Here is a 21,578-nt window from a genome sequence, read left to right on the forward strand (position 1 = left end):
AACCTTCAGAATGGGGAAAAAATGTGATCTCAGTGATTTGGAGCGTGGCATGATTGTTGGTGCCAGACGGGCTGGTTTGAGTATTTCCGTAACTGCTGATCTCATGGGATTTTCAAGTACAGCAGTCTCTAGAATTTACTCACAATGGTTCCAAAAACAAACAAAAAAACATCCAGTGAGTGGCAGTTCTGTGGACAGATATGCCTTGTTGATGAGAGAGGTCAACAGAGAATGGCCAGACTGGTTCGAACTGACAAAATCTACAGTAACTCAGATAACTGCTCTGTACAAGCATACAGAGCATATACTGTGTCAGCTATTCCTTACAAAAGCATTCTAAAGAGCTAATTTGGTACTCAAGAAAATTGTCTTATTATTAGAACAATTGAAAATGGTTGCGCTACCATGCGGAACTCACAGTACAGTGGGGGTTTCCCCCATTTGCTGAGATATTGAGTTCTTACAAGTTGCTTTACACTTGCAAGTCAAATTTTGGTTTTAAAAATAGGCAAAAAGAAACACATTTCTCTTGAAATTCTATTTTCTCCTAAAGGCTATTGTTTTAGAGAGATGAAGGCTATTCCATGCATTACTGTTTTGAAAAAAGAATCTCTAACCAGGATAGAGAGGGAAGTGGACGACCCAAGTAAATCACAGTCTCTAGTTTGAGAAACAGACTCCTCATAGGTCCTAAACTAGCAGCTTCTAAATGCCAAAGACCTGCATTGCTGCAAGAGGATTCTTGGACAAACAGTACATTTTAAGAATGTAACATTTATTTAAATAGAAATAGCCATTTGTAACATTCTAAGTGTCTCTAAATCATCTCTAAATTACATAATGTGCATTGTGACTGAAACACATTCCTATTTCAGGTTTATTCTCATTCATGTATGTCCAAGTATTTTGGCTATTAAGTTAACATACTGTACAAAACTAATATAATGCAATATCATAGAGGAGGAAATGTATCCTCTATGATATTGCAGCAATAATCCAGATATGGAATGAGATTATTAAGTAAACCGTTATCAAGATACTGTATGATTGATTCAAACACTAAAAGTGGTTGTTCTGTATATGTATTATTGTATAACAGTTGTAATAATAAAGACTTAATTAACATTATGGTTATTTAACATATTGAGATATTATTATTAAATAAATTGTAGCATTTGTTCACATTGTTTTTTGATTTCTCATACCTTCTTTAAATAACATCCATCCCTTGCACACTTTTGGCCTGTAGCGTGTGAGGCTTCTCAGACAGATAAACAGCAGCACAGGGCAGGAATGTATAGTACAGCACCGTGAGCGAGAGTGTTACCCGCTAGGAAAGTTTATTTTGAACAGGAGGGGCGAACGGTTACGGAATTTAACGTGAGAGTACAATACCGAATTGATTCGGAATGATAGAAGCGTGCAATGTTGTGAGGAACTGGACGGCAGGGGAAAAAAAATATGTTCAGTGAAAAGTCAAAAGAAGATCGCAATGTATGTAATTGTAACTATACCAGATGTTATTAATAAAACACGGGAACTCGTTGTGTTGGCATTTTTACCTCCATATTTTGAATTCCAGGGATGTTTTTGTCAATTTCTGTGGCATTTTTGCACCAAGTCCCCGTTAATTTCCGACACAATTGGCATTGTATCTTTCTAAGGTATATAAAAAGTTTGTTTTAGACATATAGTGGCAAGTAAACAAGATATCCCCACATAGATGTCAAACTACATTGTGTTAATGTTTGACAGTAAAAACACTGCCTACCTTAAAAACAAGTGAAGTTTGATCAGTGATTAAATGTGTTCAGATGGTTCCCTCTTACCTGAATGAATGGCTCCTTTCCAGAATAAAATGAAATGTGCAGAAAATCACGTATTACAGTTCTTGTATAGTGACCGGGCAGAAAGTTTTGGAGAAGCTAGAGAAGAGAGGACACCGGCGGCAGTTTATGCAATTTTTAGATAAATAATTGTTCTAAATTAACACATTAAATCAACAGCCCTATACAAAATATAATCAAATAATTATAAATATAATCCATATACTGTATATATATCATGTGATGATTAAGGTCATTCAAATACACACACTGCCGTTCAGTAGTTTGGGGTCACTTGAAATGTTTCTCATGATCTTAAAAATCTTTTGATCTGAAGGCGTATGCTTAAATGTTTGAAATTAGTTTTGTAGACAAAAATATAATTGTGCCAACATATTAATTTATTTCATTATAAAACTAAAATGTAATTAAAAAAAAAACATTTTTTTTGAAATTGATGACTTGGACCAAATAATAAAGAAAAGCAGCCAATAAGTGCCCAACATAGATGGGAACTCCTTCAATACTATTTAAAAATCATCCCAGGGTGATACCTCAAGAAGTTGGTTGAGAAAATGTCAAGAGTACAGGTCTGAAAATTCTAGACAAAGAGTGACTACTTTGAAGATGCTAAAATATAACACAGTTTTGATTTATTTGGGATTTTATTTAGTCACAACACAATTCCTATAGTTCCATTTATGTTATTCCATAGTTTCGATGACTTTACTATTATTCTAAAATGTGAAAAATAATATTAATAAAGAATGAGTAAGTGACCTTAAACTTTTGACCGGTACTGTACATTATTGTTGCAGAGGAGTAAAGTATTGATTAGACAACACAAAGTGCCTTTACATAAAGTGGCTTTTGAAGTCAATATATTGTTTCTAAATTATGTTCAATTTAGTAGAATAAAAACGTGAAAAAAATTTAAAACAATTTTTATGTAATTAATCACACTAACATGAAATGAACATGTTAAATGAACAGCCTTAATTAAGACATATTTTTAGGGAATATATCTTGAATTAAGTTTATTAAAAAAAAAATAAATCTTGTTTAAAGCATAGATCTTACAAAATTTTGGTTTATGCTTAAAATAATAATAATTTAAAAAAAATTAAAAAAATACAAAATCAGGTGAGGTAAGAAAAAATAAACTTAATTCATGATATAGTCTCTGAAAGCAAGCCTTGCATAATTTTGTCAAGTATTTCTCAAGTAAATTTCTCAAGTTTTAAGTATGTTTAGATATTTTCTCTGAAAAACAAGACAAAATTTTCACAGTGTACAAATCTCTTCTTTTCCATGATATTTAATAAAAAAAAAATTAAAAAAAAATCCCTACAGCAACACAGCTGTTGTTCTGATGCTGTAAGTTTGAAAAACGTGTACTAAAATAACTGAAGTGTCATTTTTGTGAATTAGCGACAACAAACAGAATTGCAAAATTAATTTCTTTTTCCAAACAGGTTTCCCAGACACTCCCCTGTCTGCAATTATTCATTTAAGTAGTTTATTATACTGTAGCTAACTCAATCAGACCTTGTAAATATTCAAAATGACAATGTAATCATGACTGCCACTTCATATATGAATTGAATTATCTGGATATCTGAACTGAATAAAAAAAATAAAAAAAATAATGTATGGCGAATAGCAATAGTGATGCTTGCAGTAGGAAACACAACTAATAAGTGTCAATAACATTAATGGTAGCAAAGCTTTGCTGTAATCTAGTCATTACAATAATATAGCTCTTCTGTTTTGTTCTGTGAGCTGATTTTGAAATGTATATTCAACATGCTTAGAGTATTATTATAGCATGGCAAATGTGAGTATGTAAATGATCTGTCACTTTCCATGCTCCCTGTGAGTCAGTTGTTTGCACGGCGGGTGTGCGTTCGTGCTGCATCACCGAACAACATTATCCACCTCAACGATTATGTAAGTCTGTTGTTGCGATCCTAAGATTGTAGACAATTGCACCACAATTTCAGTAGTTAGTTATTGCAAAGCAGCACTTTATTGATATTCCTCAAACAGTCTGGCTAAGGTTTGGTCTAAACCCCAGCACTAAGTGGGTCATTCTATAATTGCAGGTGCATTTCATGTTGGTGGGATATATATTTTATGCATTTTCATCAATGTATAGTACTAATGCTTATTTTTTAGTACACAATTATATCTTTTCCAAATCACATTATTGTTTGTTGGAAAAGGCATGTCTTTTGTTAAAAAAAGGCGTATATGACATAAAACCTTGGTATTCAGCTGTCAGTTTTGTTGAGTTGGTCATTCTGCTTTGCAAATATGCATGAAAATGACATCAAACATAAATTATGTCCATACATCTGTCTTTATATAGATTAGATTATCAAGACATTTTATGCACTACACAAAGTAAAAACATTTTACTGTGATATTCCTAATTTTATATTTGTCTGAAAAATCATAGTCAACTAAGCGTACGCTTACACGACAACGATGTACTAAAAACGGAAAGGTTTTTCCTTTGCGTTTTTGAAAAGTTTCACGTACAGACGACAACGTTGTCAAAACGATCCCCTTTCACACGGATCCGCGAAAACGACTAAAAACGCTGTATTATGCATGCCAGGCCAGTAGTTGGCGATGTCACTTTGTAAAGAAACACTACGTTCCTGCGCACATAAGCATTCTTCCACAGAGTGGTGAATACAAACAATAAAGATGGCGATCGCTGGTTGTAGTAGTGATGCAGTAAATCTACAATTTGCTAGAGAAGCGTCAATAAACTCAAAATCTTGAGCAGCACAAACACAGTCCTGTAGTCCGCCATTGTAGTTTTGAATGTCTCGCGCATTGTTCTGAAGTACTCGCGCGCATGCTTATAGACTGAACACATAATACGCGTGCGCATGACATCATCGTTTTCACAAATTCACGTTTTTGTATGTTTACACAGAGACGGTAATGGCATCGCAAAAACTTGCACTTTGAAACCCGTTTTCAAATGTTTGCATTTTCAGGCCCCAAAAAGCCATTGTCGTGTAAACGAACAGCCAAAACGCATAAAAAGTTTTCCGTTTTTAGTTGAAAACATTGTCGTGTAAACAGCCCCTAAGTTACCCATCTGAAAAACCCACTTCAAAAAGGAACAGTTTGTCCCAATATCACTTGATTTGCACAACATATTGTAATTTTCTCAGGAAACACAAGGATGAAGGACTTAAAGTTGTTATTTCTCTTTTTCCCAAATATTTGTTAAAAAGCCAAGCCTGGGTCAAGAGTGGATTGAATAACTGTCAACAGTGTGACTCAAGTATTATCGTTTTAAAGCTTCACTAGAAAAAAAAATAAAATAAAAAAATAAATGATTCAGTATTTTTGAAAATGCATTTTTAAAGATAACATCTGTTGTAGGCCCACTGTTTGTTGAGTAAAGACCCGAAGTGTTAAAAAATGCCAACAGTGTTACCCAATAAAGGTAAAATAGTGGACAATTGGTAACATAGTTGACATTTAAGCACATTCTACATATATTATAAGTTGTTTAAAAATGTTCAATTTAAAAATATACAATTTGTAAAATAAAATTTAAAGGAGTTACTGAATTAGCTTAGCAGTCATTTCAAACATTTTAAAATAATCTTCAGTTCAATAATATTAAAACAATGGTTTGATGAAATAATAAATAAAAATTAGCATTTTCATAATTGTAACCTGTGAAGTATTATCCCTTGCTCATTTTGCCACTGTACTTTATTATGTTAAGTTAACTGTGTTACCTGTGTCAATTATTTTTCTATATGGTCAACTATGTTACCATGAGTTTTTACTTAAAGGTGCAGTATGTAAGATTCAGAAACCCTTGTTATTAATGACACCTTTGGCCGTTAAGTGAACTGCAGCGAGCATCGACCAAAACAATGACATAACATACAAAGACACTGAACGTGATTCACAGACATCATGCTGACAGATGACGTAGCATAATTAAAATTACACAGTTATGATTATATAACTTTTTTTTGTTTTACTACAAACTTTGAGACTGTATATTTTATTTGACTCTCCAGTGCTGGAACAGTGCTAAAACAAAGTGTGGAAATAGGTCTGGCTATGCAAGACTATAGCTTGAAGTAATCACTTTTCTTTGCATGATACATTGACTGCATTTACATGATAGCCTATGTAGGCGTTAGCTAGCTAGCCAGCTTTATCAATAGCTGTTAGCTAAATTTGATGGCTGATGACAGTAGCTGTTTATAAAATAGACTGTACATTATAAATATGTTGACACAATTCAGTATTGATGTGATTCCATCACAACTGTCATTTTGATATATCAATGCGCTATTGTTTTATAATAATAGAATATATATATTTTCTGTATAACCAAGTTACGTTACACTAATGAATGGGTCTTTTTACATTATATTGAACATTGTCATTTCATGTGTTATTGTAGTTTACCTTGCTGAATAATTACAGATTAACACTGTTTATGACAGTTACTGTGCAGGCAAGATCAAGTTAGCTAAAATTACACAGATCAATCCTTATGGCACTATATTTCACATGTTTTGCAGTTATGTAAGCTTACCTGTCCAATAAGAAGAACGCCAATTCAGGGTTGGTTTTGATCCCCAAAACCGAACGAAGGTCCCTCCAGGAATCAAATGCCCTGCCGATGTTCACTCTAGTTTTCGCTCGACCATGATCACATTCCTGCTTAGCCAGATGGGATTCAGTAGATAAATGTTTTTTTTGTTTTTTTTTTTGGCTTACTTAAAGTTTGTGTAGGAGTCGGTGTTGTGCTGGGAGCTGGACGTTTGATGGATTCCATCTCTAAGATAACGTTACCTAGTGTTGCAGTTTGTTGTCGCTGTTGAATAGCGGAAGAGAAGCTACTGTCTGAAGCAAGGCTCTCATGAGCGCGCATAAACATCAAATCCTTTGGATTTTCCTGGCAAAAGCGACCCACTCCCTTCGCATGAAAATCAGTCTACAGGCTTTAATAGGCAACCTAGGAAGTCCGGGAAGGTCTCATTTTTTAAGTTGCGTTAGAAGCCGTTCACACATTGGCAAAAAAAAGGCGAATATTACATGACAAATGTTACATATTGCACCTTTAAAATGAATAAATAAATAAATACTCCGGTTTCTCATGTACAGTTATGTATAGTGCAAAGTGACTTCAAGAAATGTTTTTTGTCCCTCCAGATAATTTTCTTACAAAACAGTGCATACAAATTTGACTTGCTCGAGAAAATGCAACAGCCATTTTGTTGTTTTTGTAAAACTAGGGAGGTATTATCACACTAAATTTATTAAAGGAGACCTATTATGCCCCTTTTTACAAGATGTAATATAAGTCTCAGGTGTCCCCAGAATGTGTCTGTGAAGTTTCAGCTCAAAATACCCCACGGATCATTTATTATTCAATGTTGTAAATGCCTCTTTTTGGGTGGAATCAAAAACACGCTGTTTTCGTGTGTGTCTTTTTAAATACAAATGAGCTGCTGCTCCCTGCCCCCTTTCCGGAACAGGGCTGTGCCTTTACAGCTCGTGCTTCAGATACTATAGCAACAACAAATCAGAACCAATATGACTAACACCGTAAATACCGGAGTTCAGCCATATATGTATGAGCAAACGTAAACGACGCAAAACATAGGCATTTTGAGTTTGTGATAGTGCTTCTTATGTAGAAAATCACTTCCTGCCCTCCATATGCATTTCACGCCACAGCAACGCAGTGATGTGACGTCATGTGCAAACAAGCTATAACAACATAGCTCTGGTCTCCGTGAACACAATCAGAGACAATGGTAACTTTAGTTGCATTAGCCGTGGAATCAGCTAACAAACACATTCGGAAAGGCGATTTGCAAACATTCACAAAATATAAAGTGCGATACTTACATCTTCAGGATATAAAGCTGGAACACGAACAGTTGGTATTGATCCATGCTTGAGAGTCAATTTTTTTGAAACTCTTGCTTTATACTGACCCTCATTCACAAAGCAGTCTGGTGTAAAATGATTTGTACAAACATACACACATTTTTGTATGTTTTGGGGCACATTTTCTTCAGAAACAAAACTTGTCCACGGCGTCTTCAGTGGCTCTGATGCCGGGAGTACATGAAGACTCTTGTGTTCACTTTTACAGCCAACAACAGAACACTTATGACGCTTATGAAGCTGAGGCATTATTCTTCTCACTGTAGCTGCTCCAGCGCAGAAAAAAATGGCAGACTGTGTGTCGATCACTCAGGGGAGGATCTATGATAATAGGGTGGAGTCCATCACCAGTCGTGGGCGTGGCCTGCTCTAAAGTGACGTCACTTTAGAGCAGATACGAAAACCAGTCATTTTGAGACACTGTTTTTGATTAATAGAAATATAAGAAAGAGGAGTGGGTGGACTTTTAACATTGTAGCAGATTTTGAAAATGCTGAAATTTGACACTGTATATACTTCTTTTCCTGTCAAAATGCATTTATTTCCACTTTAGGAAAGAGAGCAAAACAATATGTAACAATATTATGGTTTATTAACAGTTGCCAAATAAAGCCTTCCACAGTATAAAGATAGAAATGCTGTAAAATAGTACCAATCCAAGAAACTTTAAACGTGGAAGTTTGACTTATTGAAAGAACTAGTGCCCACATAGATTGCATATTCATTGCATTGGCTTTAAATCTCTTAAACTCTCATCCTCCACAATATTAATCAGCCGGTAGACTGTTGCTATCTGCTTTCCTTCAGCAACTGTGAAGCTGCATCCATGATTCGCATCAGAGCGTCAGTGCCAGCGTTATACGTCACTTTGAACTCCACGCTTGCAGACAAAAATGTCTCATTCTGCGTTTTGGAGATAGTTAAGACTTGACGTGCTTCTGTGGTAATTAAAACGCACCTTATATAGGTCCCATCTAGGCTTCTTTTGTACATCAAATAGTGTTAAGAGTTCCTTTCTCCATCTCCATTATTTCAAGGAAGCGCTGTTGTGCGTGTTTGGTGTGTCAGTCAGTGGAATGCTTCCGGGCGGACACATTACAAAGGTTCCACCCTCCCAAGAAGTGTTGGTTAATGTTGTATTAAGATACTGTATATTCTCGGAAAACAAGGTTTAACACAGTATATTACAAAATTTAACTCTAATAAATGTATCTCGTTTTAAGGATATTAAATATTTTTTACTGGAAACTAAGACGAAAATACTGATTAAAAATAGATATTATATATTGCAAGGCAGCCCCCTGGCATGGTAGGTTCATAACTAAACACAGGCTTTGGAAACTACTGGGGAGATATACAGTAGAAGAAAGCAAAACCTTGACTGATCTACAATGGTAGTTAATTAAACCTCAGCAGAGACACATAAAAGCACTTTCCCACCAGGCTCTCCTCTTCTCTTTAATCAATGCCTTTCAGGAGAGTAAAGACACTGAAATTCTGCTCACTGCAGATTGGATTTTATTCGTATGCTCCTTCGCCTGGAGGTTGGCTGGCTCTTAGGAGCGGCATTTATCTGCGTTGATCCTCGAATTAGGAGGCAGCAGTCTCCAGGGGAAGCTTGTGATGTGTTTACTGCCTCCGTTTCTGGGAGAACTAAATAAGAATGAAGCCGAGACGCAGGAATTGTCTGAACTGAATATCTAAACATCAAGACATTGCTTTTGTGCAAAATATTCCTAATGAAAAGTGTTACACCTAAAGAAATATTGTACTTTTAAACATATTTTCATCGAATGATGACGCTTTATCAGAAACTACTTATGCTCAAAGTAATACCATCAAAGTTAAATTAAAAATTGTATCTGCCGAATTCACAACACTTGCTGACAGTGAATTGTGTTAGAAATGTGCCATTGCGACTATTGTTATATTATTATATTCATTAGTGATTGCTATCACTCTGGCATAGTTTTTGTCCCCCCCCCCCCAAAAAAAACATCTTTGTGATTGTTTTCGTTAATGTTAATAATCTTGTTTCAGATCCAGCAGGCTGCCGAGCGACCGGAGAGAAACTTTGTGGACACAAGGCAGCTGAAAGTGTGTGCGACCTGCTTTGACCTCTCTGTCAGTCTGTTACGGGTTCTAGAAATGACCATCACTCTAGTGCCAGAAATATTCCTGGACTGGACCCGCCCCTCTGCTGAGCTGCTGCTACGCCGATTGGCTCAGGTGAGAGTGATTTCTAAAGCAGCTGTACTGAAGGAATATTCCGGGTTCAATTCAAGTTAAGCTCATTCGACAGCATTTGTGGCATAACGTTGATTACCATATATATATACTGTGTGTATGTATGTATGTGTATAATATATATATATATATATATATATATATGTATATATGATCCATCATGATGGCGCGGATGACTGCCTCGGTGTGGAGCGCTCCTATTGTTTTGTTGTTTTTGTTTGTTTGTCCTGTGTTTAGTAATCTTTTTCCAGTCAGTTTTACCAGAGACAAACTGCCGAACATTCGTCAGCATATACCAGTCAATCTTTTCCCGGATTTTGAATATTCAGACATTTTGTTGGACATTTTATTCGGAGACGCGGCTGTGCTGTTTAAACGCGCTACGAGACGCAGGCGAGGGAGACAAGCAGGCGCGCTGGTCAAGCTCCGTTGGCGTGGCTTTCGAATAGCGCTGCCGAGTATTCATCTTGCGAATCTCCGCTCTCTCCCTAACAAAACGGACGAACTACATCTCCTCACCTGCACGAACAAGGACAGAAACCTGGCTGAGTGAAGCCATTCCGGACAGCGCGTTACATCTGCCGGGCTTTCAGCTTTTCAGAGCGGATCGCATCGCAGAGTTAACGGGGAAAACGAGAGGCGGTGGAACATGCTTTTACATCAATGAAAGTTGGTGTACAGATGTAACAACATTAAAGAAGATGTGCTGTCCTAATTTGGAAGCGCTCTTTATTAACTTTAAGCCTTTCTACTCGCCGCGGGAGTTTTCCTCATTTATTCTGGTGAGTGTGTATATCGCGCCAAATGCGTGTTTGAATGCCGCGCTGCAACAGCTGGCTGATCAAATCACAGACACGGAACAACAATTCCTGGACTCAGTTATTATTATTCTTGGGGATTTTAACAAAGTAAACCTCACATGTGAACTGCCCAAATACAAACAGCACATTACATGCCCAACCAGAGACAGAAATATACTGGATCACTGTTATATAACAATAAAGGATGCATATCGCTCTGTTCCTAGAGCAGCTTTGGGACTATCTGATCACTGTCTGTCTTCATCTTCTTTCAACCTACAGACAGAAATTAAAATCTGCTAAGCTTGTAGTAAGGACTGTAAAGAGATGGACCAATGAAGCAGAGCTGGAACTACAAGCCTGCTTTGACTGCACTGATTGGAGTGTTTTTGAAGCTGCAGACACCAATCTGGACGAGCTCACAGATACTGTAACATCATATATCAGTTTCTTTGAGGATATGTGCATTCTTACTAGGACTTATTTAACATTTAACGACGACAAATCATGTTTAAAAGCAGAACTCAGGCAGCTTCGTCAGGCCAAAGAGGATGCTTACAGAGTTGGGGATAAAGTCTTGTACAATCAGGCCAGGAACACACTGAATAAGGGAATCAGAGTAGTTTTCAGCTAACGACCCTGCATTAGTGTAGAGTGGCATGAAACAACTTACGAATTACAGGACTCCTACCCCCAACCCTGTGGTGGACCAACAACTGGCTGACGACCTGAATGTGTTCTACTGTAGATTTGAAAGGCTCAATCTCACACATCAACCTTCACTCCACACAAACACCAACACCTCCTGAAACCCCCCTCCTCCCCCCCTTCTGCTACTCAACCTGCACTTGAGATCTGTGAAGATGATGTGTGCCGTGTCTTTCGAAAACAAAGGATAAGGAAAGCACAAGGCCCAGATGGCGTTTCACCTGCATGTCTTGGATCCTGTGCTAACCAGCTGGCCCCCATCTTCACAAAGATCTTCAATAGATCACTGGAGCAGTGTGAAGTCCCATGCTGCTTCAAACGTTCCACTATCTTCCCCATCCCAAAGAAACCAAAAATCACAGAAATTAATGACTACAGACCTGGCGCCATGACGTCTGTGGTCATGAAGTCATTTGAGAGACTGGTGTTGGCCCACCTGAAGGACATCACTGGACCTTTTCTAGATCCCCTTTAATTTGCTTATCGAGCAAACAGGTCTGTGGATGATGCAGTTAACATGGGATTGCATCATATCCTGCAACTTCTGGACAGACCAGGGACATATGCAAGGACACTTTTTGTGAACTTCAGTTCGGCTTTCAACACCATCATCCCAGCTATTTTCCTGACTAAATTGCACCAACTCTCTGTTCCCACGTCTGTCTCTCAGTGGATTACCAGCTTTCTGACAGACAGGCAGCAGCTTGTGAGACAGGGAAAACACACTTCTAGCACCTGTACAATCAGCACTGGTGCCCCCTAGGGATGTGTGCTCTCCCCACTACTCTTCTCCCTCTACACCAACGACTGCATCACCAAGGACCCCTCTGTCAAGCTCCTGAAGTTTGCAGACAACGCTACTGTCATAGGCCTCATCCAAGATGATGATGAGTCTGCATAAAGAAGGGAGGTTAGACAGCTGGCTGTCTGGTGCAGTCAAAACAACCTTGAGCTGAACACGCTCAAAACGGTGGAGATGATTGTGGACTTTAGGAGGAACCCCCCCAACACTGTCCCCCTCACCATTCTAAAAAGCACTGTGGCAGCAGTGGAGTCATTCAGGTTCCTGGGTACTACCATCTCACAGGACCTGAAGTGGGAGACCCACATTGACTCGAAAAAAGGCCCAGCAGAGGTTGTACTTTCTTCACCAGTTGAGGAAGTTCAACCTGCCACAGGCACTACTGATACAGTTCTTCTCAGCAGTCATTGAGTCTGTCCTCTGCCCTTCTGTAACTGTCTGGTTTGGTTCAGCTACAAAATCGGATATCAGAAGACTACAAAGGACAGTTCGGACTGCTGAGAGGATTATTGGTTGCCCCCTGCCTTCCCTTCAAGAACTATACACTTCCAGAGTGAGGAAAAAGGCTGGAAAAAACACTCTGGACCCCACTCACCCTGCCCACTACCTTTTTGAACTGTTGCCTTCTGGCCGACGCTTCAGAGCACTGAGCACCAGAACCGTCAGGCACAGGAACAGTTAAAACTGCCCCTTTGAGCAATAATTAATGTGCAATACAAAGCTTAGTCTTTTTATATTATCCAACACATCCTAACTCTTCTGCCATTACATTCCCTTGCACTGTATATAACCGATTTGTATTTTAGATTTGCACTACGTATGTGTGTGTGTGTGTGTGTGTGTGTGTGTGTGTATGTATGTATGCAGAAATTGTAACATTTTGGCATTGGTTTTGAAAATATGACTGATCATGCAAAACAACAGTCTTTTATTTAAGGATAGCGATCATATGAAGCCATTTATTATCACATAGTTGTTTGGCTTACATACCCTTGAATGTTTGGCCTTGTTACAGACACACAAGGTGACACACACAGGTTTAAATGGCAATTAAAGTTTAATTTCCCACACCTGTGGCTTTTTAAATTGCAATTAGTGTCTGTGTATAAATAGTCAATGAGTTTGTTAGCTCCCCAAAGATACCCAAAGCCTTGAAAATGCCAGTCAGTACTGTTCAATCACTTATTAAGAAGTGGAAAATTCGGGGATCTCTTGATACCAAGCCAAGGTCAGGTAGACCAAGAAAGATTTCAGCCACAGCTGCCAGAAGAATTGTTCGGGATACAAAGAAAAACCCACAGGTAACCTCAGGAGAAATACAGGCTGCTCTGGAAAAAGACGGTGTGGTTGTTTCAAGGAGCACAATACGAAGATACTTGAACAAAAATGAGCTGCATGGTCCAGTTGCCAGAAAGAAGCCTTTACTGTGCCAATGCCACAAAAAAGCCCAGTTACAATATGCCCGACAACACCTTGACACGCCTCACAGCTTCTGGCGCACTGTAATTTGGAGTGATGAGACCAAAAATAGAGCTTTTTGGTCACAACCATAAGCACTATGTTTGGAGAGGGGTCAACAAGGCCTATAGTGAAACAAATACCATCCTCACTCTGAAGCTTGGTGGTGGCTAACTGATGTTTTGGGGGTGTGTGAGCTCTAAAGGCACGGGGAATCTTGTGAAAATTGGTGGCAAGATGAATGCAGCATGTTATCAGAAAATATTGGCAGACCATTTGCATTCTTCTGCATGAAAGCTGCGCATGGGACGCTCTTGGACTTTCCAGCATGACAATGACCCTAAGCACAAGGCCAAGTTGACCCTCCAGTGGTTACAGCAGAAAAAGGTGAAGGTTCTGGAGTGGCCATCACAGTCTCCTGACCTTAATATCATCGAGCCACTCTGGGGAGATCTCAAACGTGCGGATCATGCAAGACGACCAAAGACTTTGCATGACCTGGAGGCATTTTGCCAAGACAAATGGGCAGCTATACCACCTGCAAGAATTTGGGGCCTCATAGACAACTATTACAAAAGACTGCACGCTGTCATTGATGCTAAAGGGGGCAATACACAGTATTAAGAACTAAGGGTATGCAGACTTTTGAACAGGGGTCATTTCATTTTTTTCTTTGTTGCCATGTTTTGTTTTATGATTGTGCCATTCTGTTATAACCTACAGTTGAATATGAATCCCATAAGAAATAAAAGAAATGTGTTTTGCCTGCTCACTCATGTTTTCTTTAAAAATGGTACATATATTACCAATTCTCCAAGGGTATGCAAACTTTTGAGAACAACTGTATGTATATGTGTATATATGTGTATATGTATGTATGTATGTATATACACTACCGGTCAAAAGTTTTGAATCACTTGACTGAAATGTTTCTCATGATCTTAAAAATCTTTTGATCTGAATGCGTATGCTTAAATGTTTGAAATTAGTTTTGTAGACAAAAATATAATTGTGCCACCATATTAATTTATTTCATTATAAAACTAAAATGTAATAAAAAAAAAAAATGTTTTTTGAAATTGATGACTCGGACCAAATAATAAACAAAAGCAGCCAATAAGTGCCCAACATAGATGGGAACTCCTTCAATATTGTTTAAAAAGCATCCCAGGGTGATATCTCAAGAAGTTGGTTGAGAAATTGTCAAGAGTACATGTCTGCAAATTCTAAGCAAAGGGTGACTACTTTGAAGATGTTAAAATATAAGGATTTCTTTTGGATTTTGTTTAGTCACAACACAATTCCCATAGTTCCATTTATGTTATTCCATAGTTTTGATGACTTTACTATTATTCTATAATGTGAAAAAAATTATAATAAAGAATGAGTGTTTCAAAACTTTTGACCGGTAGTGTATGTATGTATGTATGTATATATATATATATATATTGTCTATTGTGTATTCTATATTTTTTTCTTTTCAATATTTATCTATTTTTTATTCAATTTTAATTATTTTTTAAAAGTCTTGTTGCTGTTTTTGTATTGATGTGTACTGGAAGCTCCTGTCACCAAGACAAATTCCTTGTATGTGTAAGCATACTTGGCAATAAAGCTCATTCTGATTCTGATATATATATATATATATATATATATATATATATATATATATATATATATATATATATAGTTATGTTGCAGCCTTATGCTAAAATACTTTCAATTATTTATTTTTCAAATCAATCTACACTCCATACCCCATAATGACAAAGCAAAAAACAGATGATATTAAACAAAATTATTGAAAAGAATAACTGAAATATCACATTGACATAAGTATTCAGACCCTTTGCAATGGCACTTGAAATTTAGCTCAGGTGCTTCCCATTTCTCTGGATCATCTTTGAGATGTTTCTACACTTTGATTGGAGTCCACCTGTGCAATTTCAATTGATTGGACATGATTTGGAAAGGCACACACCTGTCTATTTAAGGTGTCACAGCTGAAAATGCATATCAGAGCAAAAACCAAGCCATGAGGTCAAAGGAACTGCTTGCAGAGCTCAGAGACAGGATTGTGTCGAGGCACAGATCTGGGGAAGGCTACAAATTTTTTTTCAGGTTCCCAAGAGCACAGTGGCCTCCATAATTCTTAAATCAAATCAAATCACTTTTATTATCACACAACCATGTACACAAATGCAATATTGTGTGGAATTCTTGGGTGCAGTTTCAAGCAACATAGCAGTCATGACAGTGATGAGACATATGCCAATTTACAATAAACTTCAGATTTACACAACACAATTTAAAATCTAATATACACATAATTACACACAACACAGTATACAAATAATATCATATAATGTACATTATACAATACACACAATATAGAATACACATTATACAATAAAAAATAGTATATGTAGTATATATAAAATGTACAGTAGGTTGTATTGTACTGTATTGACATTCAGGCTGTCGGTTGATAGTCAGTTGCCAGTGTGTTGTTAAGAGAGAATATAATTTATGACAGTCCAGTGTGACATAATAAGATTAATAAAGTGCAGTGCTGATGTATATTGATCGTGAGAGATCAAGAGTTCAAAAGTCTGGGAAGCTCACCTCCGATGATGTGTCTGGCAGTTCGCACCACACTTTGCAGGGCTTTGCGGTTGTGGGCAGTGCTATTGCCGTATCAGGCGGAGATGCAGCCAATCAGGATGCTCTACAGTGCTGGTGTTTAACCGTGTGAGGATGTGGTGGTTCATTCCAAACTTCCTCAGCCGTCTTAGGAAGAAGAGGCGCTGATGGCCTTCTTCACAAACGGCCTCAGTGTGGACAGACCATGTGAGTTCCTCAGTGATGTGGACACCCAGGAACTTGAAGCCACTGACTCTTTCCACTGGTGCTCCATTGATGGTGATGGGGCTGTGTTCACTTTCTCTTCTCCTGAAGTCCACCACAAGCTCCTTTGTCTTACTGACGTTGAGGGAGAGGTTGTGCTCCTGACACCAGCGTGTCAGAGTGTGCACCTCCTCTCTGTAGGCTGTTTCATCATTGTCAGTGATCTGACCTACCACCATCGTATCATCAGCAAACTTAATGATGGCATTGGAGCTGTGTGTTGCCACACAGTCATGTGTGTACAGGGAGTACAGGAGTGGGCTGAGAACACAGCCCTGTGGGGCTCCAGTGTTGAGGGTCAGTAATGAGGAGATGTTACTGCCCATTCTAACCACCTGGTGTCTGTTTGACAGGAAGTCCAGGATCCAGCTGCACAGCGAGCTGTTTAAGCCCAGAGCCCGGAGTTTCTCATCAAGCTTGGAGGGCACTATGGTGTTGAATGCTGAGCTGTAGTCTACAAACAGCATTCTCACATAAATGTTCCTTTTTCCAGGTGGGAGAGAGCAGTGTGTATTGTAGATGCAATGGTATCATCACTGGAGCGGTTGTTGCGGTAAGCAAACTGCAGCGGGTCTAGTGATGGAGGCAGCACAGAGCAGATGTAATCTCTGATTAGTCTCTCAAAGCATTTGCTGATGATGGGGGTCAGAGCAACAGGACGCCAGTCATTTAAGTGATTTTGGATTGCTTTGGTACAGGCACAATGGTGGATGTTTTAAAGCATGTGGGGTCTACAGACAAGGAGAGGGAAAGGTTGAAAATGTCCATAAAACACCAGCCAGTTGGTTCGCGCACGCTCTGATGACGCAGCCCGGAATGCTGTCTGGACCCGCGGCTTTACAGATATTCACCCATCGGAAGGATCGGGTTACATCCGCTACAGAGACGGAGAGTGAACTAACCTCTGTAGCTTCGGCCACGAGAGCTCTCTCCGCGAGGGCGGTGTTATTTCCCTTGAAACGTGCATAAAAAGTATTTAGCTCATCCGGGAGAGAGGCAGCGGTGTTCACGGCTGAGTTTTTATTCCCTTCAAAGTCCGTGATGATATTAATTTCCTGCCACATGCTTCTAGAGTTGGTGGTGTTAAATTGTCCTTCAATCTTGTTCCTGTACTGGCGTTTTGCTGCTCTGATAGTTTTTCGGAGGGCATACCTGGCTTGTTTATGCTCCTCCGTGTTCCCGGAATTAAAGCGGAGGTCTGCGCATTAAGTGCCGCACGAACATCGCTATTAATCCAAGGTTTCTGGTTCCGGTAGATCCGTATTGTTTTGGACGGAAAAACATCCTCTACGCACTTTTTTATGAAACACTTTTTTATGTAGCGTAGAGTCTGATTGGTCCAACCAGCACTGCATCGTTCGGAGGGCGGGTGCTTCCTGTTTCAGTTTTTGCCTGTAAGCGGGCAGAAGCAGAATGGAGGAGTGGTCCGATTTGCCAAATGGTGGGCGGGGGAGGGATTTGTAGCCATCCCGGAAGGGAGAGTAGCAATGGTCCAAAACCCGGTTCCCTCGTGTGTTGAAACTGATGTGTTGGTGGTATTTTGGTGCGATTGATTTGAGATTGGCTTTGTTAAAGTCCCCGGTCACAATGAACGCAGCCTCAGGGTGCGCGGTTTCCTGCTTGCTTATAATCCCATACAGTTCCTTGAGTGCCCGGTCTGTGTCGGCTTGTGGCGGGATGTACACAGCTGTGATAATGACCACTGTGAATTCCCTTGGTAGCCAGAATGGTTGACGCAGAAGCATGAGAAATTCCAGATCAGGAGAGCAGAAAGACTTGATAGAATGTACGTTCCTCTGATCACACCAGGATTTGTTGATCATAAAACATACACCACCACCTCTGCTTTTACCTGAGAGGTCTTTCGCTCTGTCCGCTCGGTGCAGGAAGAACCCCGCGGGTTCGATGGCTGAGTCTGGAATCTCCGCAGACATCCAAGTTTCTGTAAGGCAGATAATGCAGCAGTCCCTTGTCTCTCATTAGAAAGAGATTTGCACTCTCAGCTCGCAGAGCTTGTTGTCCAGAGACTGAACATTTGCCAGTAGAATACTGGGTAGCGGGGGTCGATTTGCACGACGTCTTACTCTGATGAGAACGCCGGCTCTATTTCCCTTTTTCCTCCTGCGTTTCCGCAGACGGGCTGCCCAGACAAAGGGCTCAGCTGACGTGTTTCTAAACAGCGGGTCTTTTAAGGTCTGGTTTACGATGTGTAATTGCAGAACTAGTGTCCAGAAATATTTGTCTGTTGTAGACAATAAGGCAGACAACATCCAAGACAAAAAACATAAGAATTGTAAACAAAACAAACAAAAAACTCTTCTGTCGGAGCTCACAACGCAGCAGCCATACTCGGCGCCATCTTGGCGAAGTCATGTCAACCAGAAGTCTTCTTTGAGCTTGCTGCCCGATTTGGGGACCTCAGACTGAGCAATCGTTGGAGAAGGGCCTTGGTTAGAGAGGTGATCAAGAACCCGATGGTCACTCTGGTTGAGCTCCAGAAATCATGTGTGGAGATGGGAGAGACTTTCAGAAGGACAGCCATCACTGCAACACTCCACCGATCTGGGCTTTATGGCAGAGTGTCCATACGGAAGCCTCTCCTCAGGGCAATACACATGAAAGCCTGCTTGGAATTTGAAAAAAGCACCTAAAGGACTCTCAGACTGTGAGAAACAAAATTCTCTGGTCTGATGAAACAAAGATTGAACTGTTTGGGCTCAATTCCAAGCATCATGTTTGGGTGGTTTACGAGGACATTTTTTAGAACAACTACAAACTGGTAATTACAAGGGTATTATGCTATACATGTGGTTTATGAGGACATTTCTAGTGTCCCCATAATTCAAATCGCTTAAACAATATACTAATTTAGTTATTTAATTTTAATTTAAAAATGCATATATATATATTTTTATACACACACACACACACACACACACACACACACACACATACACTATATTGCCAAAAGTATTCGCTCATCTGCCTTTAGACGCATATGAACTTAAGTGACATCCCATTCTTAATCTGTAGAGTTTAATATGACGTCGGCCCACCCTTTGCAGCTATAACAGCTTCAACTCTTCTGGGAAGGTTTTCCACAAGGTTTAGGAGTGTGTTTATGGGAATTTTTGACCATTCTTCCAGAAGCGCATTTGTGAGGTCAGACACTGATGTTGGATGAGAAGGCCTGGCTCGCAGTCTTCGCTATAATTCATCCCAAAGGTGCTCTATCGGGTTGAGGTCAGGACTCTGTGCAGGCCAGTCAAGTTCTTCCACACCAGACTCACTCATCCATGTCTTTATGGACCTTGCTTTGTGCACTGGTGCGCAGTCATGTTGGAACAGGAAGGGGCCATCCCCAAACTGTTCCCACAAAGTTGGGAGCATGGAATTGTCCAAAATCTCTTGGTATGCTGAAGCATTCAGAGTTCCTTTCACTGGAACTAAGGGGTCAAGCCCAGCTCCTGAAAAACAACCCCACACCATAATCCCCCCTCCACCAAACTTCACAGTTGGCACAATGCAGTCAGACAAGTACCGTTCTCCTGGCAACCGCCAAACCCAGACTCGTCCATCAGATTGCCAGATGGAGAAGCGTGATTCGTCACTCCAGAGAACGCGTCTCCACTGCTCTAGAGTCCAGTGGCTTTACACCACTGCATCCGACGCTTTGCATTGCACTTGGTGATGTATGGCTTGGATGCAGCTGCTCGGCCATGGAAACCCATTCCATGAAGCTCTCTACACACTGTTCTTGAGCTAATCTGAAGGCCACATGAACTTTGGAGGTCTGTAGCGATTGACTCTGCAGAAAGTTGGCGACCTCTGCGCACTATGTGCCTCAGCATCCGCTGACCCCGCTCTGTCATTTTACAGAGTTGCTGTCATTCCCAATCGCTTCCACTTTGTTATAATACCACTGACTGTTGACTGTGGAATATTTAGTAGCGAGGAAATTTCACGACTGGACTTGTTGCACAGGTGGCATCCTATCACAGTACCACGCTGGAATTCACTGAGCTCCTGAGAGCGGCCCATTCTTTCACAAATGTTTGTAGAAGCAGTCTGCATGCCTAGGTGCTTCATTTTATACACCTGTGGCCATGGAAGTGATTGGAACACCTGAATTCAATTATTTGGATGGGTGAGCGAATACTTTTGGCAATATAGTGTGTATATATATATATATATATATATATATATATATATATATATATATATATATATATTTACACTCTTAATATATTTATAAAATTACTGTAAAACAATGTTTTTATTTAATTTAGCATAAAGGCAGTACAACAAACAATACACTGATAATTGTAGTAAACACTACAATTTAAACAATATACAGTATAAATATCTTTTTTCACATTATAGTAATTATAATTTTTTTTAAGAAATTAATGTACTTATTTGTTATGCAAAATAATCTCAGATGTTCTAATTAGGCTTAAAAGGCTTAATTTTCTTTTAGCAAAATTTAGTGTCTTGTTTCTTTCTTTTAATTTCAGAATTAAACATGACCCAGATATGTTTTGACAGGTTTTGTGAGAGTCACCCTGGTATATGAATGAGGAGTGCGAGTATCTTGTTCTCAGGGCCTTTGCAAGTTTAAGGTTTAAAAGGGAATTTTCAGGTGGGTTTTTCTCACAGCGATTGTGTGGGCTTTGTTCCTAGCGGAGCTTCCGTTCACCTGCAGCTTGTAATCAGGGTTTAATTGAAACACACCTGTGAGCTCAGCATGCGTCTGCATATCCTTGAGGAGAAAAATCTTTCCCGAATCCACCCCACCGACTGCGTGAACGTGCAGGGGCGTAGCAGTCATTTTAAAAGTGGGGGAGTGGTGGTGGGGGGTGGGGGGCACAGCTG

General features: G+C 39.4%; 1 protein-coding gene across 4 annotated transcripts in view; it reads left to right on the plus strand.

Moving 5' to 3' along the window:
- The window catches only part of LOC127438667 (E3 ubiquitin-protein ligase RNF123-like), a 228,276-nt gene that overhangs the window by 70,770 nt on the left and 135,928 nt on the right, over positions 1–21,578 (plus strand). For all 4 annotated transcript variants that reach the window (XR_007896785.1, XM_051694399.1, XM_051694400.1 and 1 more), the window contains one exon: positions 9,822–10,010. Coding sequence is in view for 3 of the 4 variants with exons in the window: in XM_051694399.1 (XP_051550359.1) it covers positions 9,822–10,010 (189 nt within the window). In the remaining variant the exon portion in view is untranslated. The remainder of the gene's footprint in view (positions 1–9,821; positions 10,011–21,578) is intronic.

This window comes from Myxocyprinus asiaticus, chromosome 50 (genome assembly GCF_019703515.2).
Source record: "Myxocyprinus asiaticus isolate MX2 ecotype Aquarium Trade chromosome 50, UBuf_Myxa_2, whole genome shotgun sequence".
Taxonomy (NCBI): Eukaryota; Metazoa; Chordata; class Actinopteri; order Cypriniformes; family Catostomidae; genus Myxocyprinus; species Myxocyprinus asiaticus.